The following is an 8,032-nucleotide window of genomic DNA, read 5'->3' on the forward strand; positions in this document are numbered from 1 at the left end:
CTCCGCTGGCCTTTCTGGTTCCGCAGGTTCTCTCTGGTTTCTGCTGCAGGCGCGTTGAGGCAGGAGTGAGGGGAACTTTCTACCTGGAAATTTCTCTCCCTTGCTGGGAGGGCTCCCCACAACGTGTGGGGCTACAGTCGTCACCTTCCTCAGTCATTCCTTCTTCATCGCCACCCCTATGTGCCAGGAACCGGGTCAGACACTGGGTCAGGGCAGGAAGCAGACAGGCATGGTGTCTGCCCTGCCTGGCGGGGAACAACTACTAAACAGTGAAAATGTGGAAAAGTTATAACCTCATACACATGGAACAATGTGTGAGCCAGGCTGCACCCTCACTCAGGTACGGAAAAACTGAGCCGTGCCCGGAGGGGCCTGCCCAGCTCTGAGGAGGTGACGTTGGCATGGAGGTCAGAGAGGTGAAGGGAGGTGTGGATAAAGAGCTCCTCTACAGAAGCAGCAGCTCAAGCAAAGGCCCTGAGGCCACGGGAACATCCAGGATGTCCAAAGCCAGGAGTCTGGGGAGAGCCTTGTGGCCACACCTGGCAGGGCTTTGCCCTGATAAGAGTTTATTTATTTTGCTATAAGATATATGCACCCCGGAGCAGGGGACAGAGAAAGTGAGAAAGCACCCCACCCCATAGGGGATGCTTCCAGGTCCAGGACTCTTAACCTATTTGCCATCTCAGATCCAGCTGTCCCCCTGGCCCAAGAGTTTATGTTTTGTTTTGAAAGTAGTGGAAGGATTTTGGAGGGGTTTGATCAATTTGCTTTGGCTGCCGAACAGAAAATGGACTAGGGGCGAGAACACCAGCTTGTTAGGCCAGTGGGACGTCCAGTCAAAGGAAGATGGTGCCTGGACCAGGGTGGTGGCAGTGCAGATAGAGTTAGCGCTATTGTCTGGGGGACTTCAGGTCTGGGGGAGGGGTGCAGAGGACAGCAGGAGAGGACTTGTCTGAAAGAAGCAGCGAACAGGGACAGGTCTGCAGACCCGGAGAGCCTGGAGCTCCCTCAGGGGGCAGTCAGGGAGAAGGTGAGGTCAACTGTGCTGTCCCGCTGTCCTGCTGGCTCCTCCCAGCTTGTACTGTTTCCCCGCCAAGGCTGCCCCTTCACCTGCCCTTGCCTGCCCTGGTACTCCAGAAGCGAGGCAGTGGGCCTTGGTCCCTCCTCAGGGAGGCCAGCCCTCAGGTACGGGGGGACGAGTTGGGATTTAGAAGGCTGGATCGAGTCCTGGTGCCATCACCAAAGAGCTCTGGCTTGTGGCTCACTTAACCCTGCGAGCCTCCATCTCCCCATCTCTAGAACGGGGATGATAATACGGCTCACCTGGAGGGCGTGCTTCAAGACCAGTTATGCCAAGTAGATGCCCCCCCGAAGTCCAGCGGATGTCGAACAGTGTGCAGACACTAGACCTATTTTGCGGATGAGAAAGCAGAGGCGCAGAGATGCGTGAGCGACTTGCTTAATGATTACACAGAGCCCCCAGCACCCCTGCCCGCCCTGCTCTGGGTCCCGCGGCTGCCACTCCCACCTAGATTCCTGGACTCCCGCTCCTCTCCTCCCAGGATCGGCACCCTCTACGTTGGCTTTTTTCCCCATCAGGGTTTAAACAGTCTTGTAGTTTTTCAACAACAAAACCAAAACTTGACTATCCTCCCTGCAGCCCTCATCCCCTCCAGCTGCCAGCTGCCATCTTCTCTTCCCAGCCACAGCCGTCTTAGGGTGATCACCGCCGCACTCCTTTCCACTCCTCTCCACGCGTCCTCGCCGCCTTCAGCTCCCACCATCTCACTGGTCCTGCCCTGGACAAGGTCCAGACGATCCCCTGTGAACTGCTCTGTGCCAGGTGTTTGATTCAAGCCCCAGAGGTGCCACTCACTGGCTGAGTGACCTTGGGCCAGTGACTTGACCTCTCTGAGCCTGGAAGGTGGGGTAATAATGATGAAGGCCCACATGAGATAAAGTGCCTGGTGCAGAGTGGGTGCTTAATGAAGGTCATTCTCCCACACGTGCGTCCCTCTGCCGGGGCTCATGGCAGGCCTGGGCTGGGGGCACCAAGCAGGTATCCCCAAAGGCCATTTCTCACAGTATTAACTGTCACTGGAGCTGTCCGTTGGCCGTGATAGGAAGTGGATCTGCTGTCAGGATTAAGGAGTCATTGCCATATCTTCCCGAACCGGTTTCTCTGGGCTGCAGACCAGGGTGGTGGGATTCACAGGGACAGATGGGTGCTGAGGGCCGGCCCTGGCATGTGTACCGTGGTGGCACGGCCGTGGCAGCAGAGTCTGAGCCCTTGTCTTTTCCCCTCCCTTGCCTCCCTGTGGACACCTTGGGGAGCCATCCAGGCTGTCGGAAGCAACAACCAAGACAGTGGAGGCCGGGTGGGGAGGGGCAGGTTTACAGGAAACCGTTCACCTGGGAAGACATCCAGAGACACTTAGGAGCTGGAATGTCTGGGCCTTTGGGACTGCTGGTATGTGGGGGCTGGGGAGAGGAGGAGCCAGGGTTTCTGGCTGAGTCTTGGGGTGGATGGAGGTGCCATCTCTGAGGGGGTGAGCAGTGGGGGAGGGAGCTGGTGGGGCCGTTTCCAGCAGCGCTGAGTGTGTCTTTGCCCTCGACCTTGGAACTGATGGGGGCGAGAGCAGAAGAGTGTCTCGGTTAAAGCATGAACTCCAGACTCAGTGCCTGGGTTCAGATCTCAGCTGTGACACGTCAGACAATCCTTTAACCTCACTGCACCTTGATTACCTTCTCTATAAACAGAGGAAATTAGAGCACCCACCACGTAGGCTTACTGGAGTTCACGCACGGTGGCAGGTAGAGCAGTAAACAGGAAGCCCTTGAACAAAAGCACCCCGGGGGTTAGTGGGCATCCTTATTTTCTCTGTGGGTCTTTCTTGCCCCCCGTCCCCCGCGCCCTCGTGATTGCTGCCTGCCATGCCCGTGGTGACCATGGCTTGATGATGCGGTGTCTCCATCTCTTCCAGGCAAACCTGTCTTCATCAAGGTCCCTGAGGACCAGACGGGGCTGTCAGGAGGGGTGGCCTCCTTCGTGTGCCAGGCCACAGGCGAACCCAAGCCACGCATCACGTGGATGAAGAAGGGGAAGAAAGTCAGTTCTCAGCGCTTTGAGGTGTGTCCCTGGGCGGGACAGGGCAGGCAGGGCCCGAGGACTGCCCGCTCGAGGCGCTGCTCCTGCATCCTCTCCTCCGGTCGCCCTCCTCTGGACCTTTTGGCTGTAGAAGGATGACTGAGTCTGAGTAGGCCCCCATATCCTGAGCGGGCAGTGACCACGTCTGTCCTCTGACAGGTCATCGAGTTTGACGACGGGGCGGGGTCGGTGTTGCGGATCCAGCCGTTGCGGGTGCAGCGTGATGAAGCCATCTATGAGTGCACGGCCACCAACAGCCTGGGAGAGATCAACACGAGTGCCAAGCTGTCGGTGCTTGAAGGTGCGTGCCAGGGAGGGGTGTGGCGTGGGGGCCCGCAGGTGGAGGTCTTAGGGGAGCAGTCAGTGCTGGCCCTGCCATGGGCCTGTTTGCTTGGCAGGAAGGAGGACCAGCCGTCTGAGGGTCAGAGTAGGTCCCAGGATCTGGCCTGGACTGGTCAGTGTAAATCGCTGAGGCCCGCTTGGTGCACAGTGCTGAGTAGTCACTGCTTCGTGGGCTCCAGGGTCAGGCTCCAACTTGGAGCTGCAGCTCTATCAGCCTTGGGCTTCATGTCTGTGGCAGGGGGTCTGATTTTCACGTGGAGCCTGGAGTAGGCATCAGGTGTGTCCTTGTTGCCCTCATGAGCAGGGCCCCATGTCGGGGCTGGGGCTTTGTCTGGAGTCCTGTGTCTTCTCCCACTTGGTGGCTCCTCCATTCACCCACACACTCCCCAGCCTGCCTTGAGGTCCAGAGGGTCATCTGACTGGGTGCTGCCCTCTAAGAACAGTCCCTAGTAAGCCCTAGGGGCAGTCCCTGAGGCTAGGGACACAGAGGAGGAAGGAACTCTGTCTAAGCCAAGTCTTGGGGACAATTGGTGGTCAGGCATCTGCCAAGACCCTGAGGCAAGAGAGAATGGAGCTGGCAGAGAACTCTGAGTAGTTCAGGTTGGGGTTGTTTTGAACAGGGGTGGAGGCACAGAGCTGGAGAGCATAGGACGGTAGAGGGAGAGCTATTCAGCATGAGACTAGAGAGTTTGGGGGGCAGAGCACACAGGAACAGGCTGAGATGACGCCTTCTTGGGAGTGCACAGGGAGCCACCGATGGGGTGGGGAGTGACACGATCCAACCACTGTGGGCTCGTCCGTTGGAACACAGCTGTGTTTTTTTCAAAATACTACATTGATTGATCTTGCTTTTTTAAATGCAATTTCAATGCCAATACCTGGTGGTGAAAAATTGAAAAGTATAGAATAGAGCACAGAGAAAGATAAAAATTGCTCATTATCCTACGTCTACCATTAAAATGTGGTTATCTCCTGTGGTCATCTTCTGTGCTTGCATATTCAGTTGACCCTTGAACAACACTCGTTTGCGCTGCACAGATCCATTTTTATGTCAACTTTTTTTTTCCCAGTAAATAATGTAAGTGTATTTTTTTCCTTATGACTTTCATGGGTTACTTTATTGCAAAAATATGGTATGTAGCATATATATAAAATGTGTAAGACCTGTTCCCTGACTTTATGTCATCGGTAAGACTTCTGGACAGCAGTAGGTTATTAGCAGTTAAGGTTTTGGGGAGTCAAAAGTTCTACTCAGATAGTCCACTGCGCGGGGAGTTGGCATCCCTGACCCCCACGTTGTTCAAGGGTCAAGTGTATATGTGCGCATGAAATGGAATCACATATTGCTCAGTGATTTGTAGACTGCTCTAAAAAGGAAAACCAACACGTACTGTGAACCTCTTTCTCACCAGTAGATCTTCTCCTGCGTCGTTGTCTTAATGACTTTGGATAAGCAATCACTGGAACTACCCACTCTTTTATTGTTGGACACACATGTTGTTAACAGTATTTGCTTTTCAAAATAACATGTCATGTACATCCTTGCAGAAAGATATATTCACCTTCCCTTTTTAAAATTTTTATTTATTTATTTTTTTTAGTCTGCTCCAGCACGCTTGCGCTCATTGCAGGGGTGGGGTGGAGAATCGCCCTCCCACCAGGGCAGTGGGTGGAGGGAATGGCCATGCTGCAGTCTCTTCTCTGTTCTCCTCTTGGGATTTTGGGTACACATGCACACACGCCTGATGTGTTTTTCAAACCACCAGGTCTGTGACTCAAACTGTGTAATCAGGTGTATAGGGTCCAGCCACCTGAGCCTCCATGCCACCTGGTGGGTCAAGCTTCCTATTTTCTTATTCTAGATTCATGGAAGTAGGGCGAGTAGGTCAAAGAATACATGCATTTTTAAGCCTTTGAAGATTTCCAAAAGATGGTATCAGTTTATGCCCCTGCCAAGCAGAGCATAAGAGGGTTCCTTTTCTGCACATACTCACCTGCAGTGGGAATTATTATTATTTTTTTTTTTGGAGAGGTTTATGCTATAGGGTGCATGTGCTCGCCAGAAAGAGAGAGAGAGAAAGCGAGAAATCACCCCCCAGGGGGGATGGCCACGCCGCAATCCCTTCTCCTCCATTCTCCTCTCAGGATCTTGGGCACACATGCACACATGCCCGGCGTGAGTTTAAGCCACTGGGTCCAGGACTTGAACCGTGGTCGGCTACATGAGAGTTCAGCGACATAGCCATTATGCTAACTGCAGTCCCTAGTGGGAATTATTTTTAAAAATCTCTGCCAAGTTAATAGGCAAAAAATGGCATCTCAATTTAATTTGCATTTCTTTGATGATAAGAGCAGTTGGACATCTCTCATGTTGGCCATTCGTACACTGGGTTTCTGTGTTTGCACACGCATCCGTGGGGCAACTCGCGCAGCTGTGCGTCTCCTGACTTGGTGGTTTTGTAGCGCTTCACTGACCCCTCCTTACCCCGGGTCCTGAAAGATCTTAGAAAGGCCGTGGAAGACAGTGGTTAAGAGTAGGACTCGGGGGCAAGCAGATGACGTGGAGGTTAAGGTGCTGTATCCTGCGTGGCCAGGTGTGTGGTTGAGTCCTGGACTTGGCAGCTTGAGAATCACACCAGGCACATTTGTGTGCGTTCCCAAAATCCCTAGAGGAAAAGGGATTAGGGCATGGCCATCCCCTGTGGGGGTGAGTTCTTTTTCTCTCTCTCTGGTGAGTGCATGTAGCCTATAGCAAAACCTTGGATATGACCTTGGCGAGCCTCATGTGCCTCTGTACGCAGGGTTGAAATACCCATTGCCTCAGCTGGCTTGGAGGCTGAAGTACAAGGTAGTTAAGGGTGTCCTGGGATTGCTGGTGACTGATTCTGCGTGGGCTGTAGCCATGCGTCCTGAGGCCTGGCCCTGTGAGCGGATGGCGCTTGTCTCCGTGCTGCCTGGAACCATCCTGGGGGGCGGGGACCAGAGGACAGGCCTGGGCTGAACCCTGTGCCGAGTGTTCTCAGCTCCTCCCTGCCCTTCCTGACCTGTTTCCCCACTCGGAACTGGGGCAGGTACTTCAGTACTGGTCTCCCTCCTGTTGGCATCTGCCCCAGCAGGGAGCCACCTGCTGTGTCCTGGGATTTGGGCAGTGCTGAAGGGCCACTTCCTGAATGTTCCATGCCCTCTCCACTTCCCCCTTCCACACAGGGTGTGCTTGCCTCATCTGGCTCCCTGCTCCTTGTTAGCATTGAAAGAGAATTTTGGACCCGGTCCCTGGGCCCCCATTGATCTGTCTCTGATTCGGTCTCGGAGCGCTCCTACTAGATAGGCCAGCAGGTGGTGTGGTGGTTAAGGCACTGGACTCCCACGTGGCCTACTGCAATTCAAGTCCTGGACCTGGTGATTTGCTTTCTCACTTTGCCCCCCCTCCCCCCGCTCTCTCTCTCTGGTGAGCACATGTGCCCTTATAGCAAACTTAAAATAATAATAAATTCAGTTAAATAAGTAATTATTTAAAAAAGATCGAGAAGGGTGAGGGTAGTCTTTCAGAGGAGGACCACTCAGATTTGCGAGGGGTTTCTGCATTTGTACAGGCCCTCCTGGCTAAGGGTTTCTCTGTCACGGTGGTGGTATAGGTCTGTGCTTCGGGGTGTGGAAGGTGTGTGATGAGGCGGGGAGAGGTGGGGCAGATCTCTGGCCGGTCCAGGCTCCCAGGCTGGGGGAGGAGCCGTAGGCCGAAGCGAGCCCCTCGCACCATGGCTTTGTGTATTCATGCAGCAGTCCGTAGACAAAATGCTGACTTACGTGGGTTGGCCTGTGTAACCTTGACCAGCCTGGGGCTTGGCAGAAAGGAGTGTAGGCGGGCCCAGAGGGAAGCAGCCCGGACTGTGTCCATCCCAGCCCCGGGCCTTCTGCAGAGGGCCAGGGAGCTGGGGTGCGGGAACTGGGTGAGAGGATGGCATGACTGGCACTCGGGGGTGGAGCCAGGGAGAGCCAAGGCCATTCTTGGGAGGCCATCACAAGGTCTATGGAGAGAAGATGACCCTGGTTTGGGGCTAAGGGATAACATGCCCTGCCCATCTCCTCCAGGGTGGGCACACATGCTCATGGCCAGCTGGACTCTTCAAGGCTGCCTGGGGTACCCTGGCGCAGGTGAGGGCCCAGCACACGCCCCACAGGGAGTCCAGACCCACAGGTCTGTTCCGTGCCCTCTCCCCCTGCCCCCTTCCACACCAGGCCTTGCTGGTCTTGCTCTGGCTCCCTGCTCCCAGCCACTCCTGCTACACCCTCCCCTTCTGGAGACCCCCATGCCGCTGCCACCTGGCGGCCTTTGCTCCTGGCTTCCAGAGCAGGACTCCCATTCCTGGTGTGGCCCGGCAAGCCTCCACTGGGACTGGGACAAGGTGGGGGTGCCCAGCCCAGCTGGCTGGGGTGAGCCTGTCCTGGGCTGTGACAGCGCAGGGCCCGCCGCCCAGCGTTCCTGTCTGAGTGGTAATTGAAGCCATTAGCGCGCCAGCCTCTCCCTCGCCGGGTAATGGCCGG

The 8,032-nt window shown here is 55.2% G+C and overlaps 1 protein-coding gene across 4 annotated transcripts in view; it reads left to right on the forward strand.

Annotated features, from left to right (window-relative positions):
- The window catches only part of PTPRF (protein tyrosine phosphatase receptor type F), an 88,740-nt gene that overhangs the window by 14,397 nt on the left and 66,311 nt on the right, over window positions 1-8,032 (forward strand). For all 4 annotated transcript variants that reach the window (XM_027773907.1, XM_006153751.3, XM_027773909.1 and 1 more), the window contains 2 exons: window positions 2,985-3,130; window positions 3,308-3,449. In XM_027773907.1, coding sequence (XP_027629708.1) covers window positions 2,985-3,130; window positions 3,308-3,449 — 288 coding nt within the window. The remainder of the gene's footprint in view (window positions 1-2,984; window positions 3,131-3,307; window positions 3,450-8,032) is intronic.

The sequence above is a fragment of the Tupaia chinensis genome, unplaced genomic scaffold (assembly GCF_000334495.1).
Source record: "Tupaia chinensis unplaced genomic scaffold, TupChi_1.0 Scaffold000387_1, whole genome shotgun sequence".
NCBI classification, from domain to species: Eukaryota; Metazoa; Chordata; class Mammalia; order Scandentia; family Tupaiidae; genus Tupaia; species Tupaia belangeri.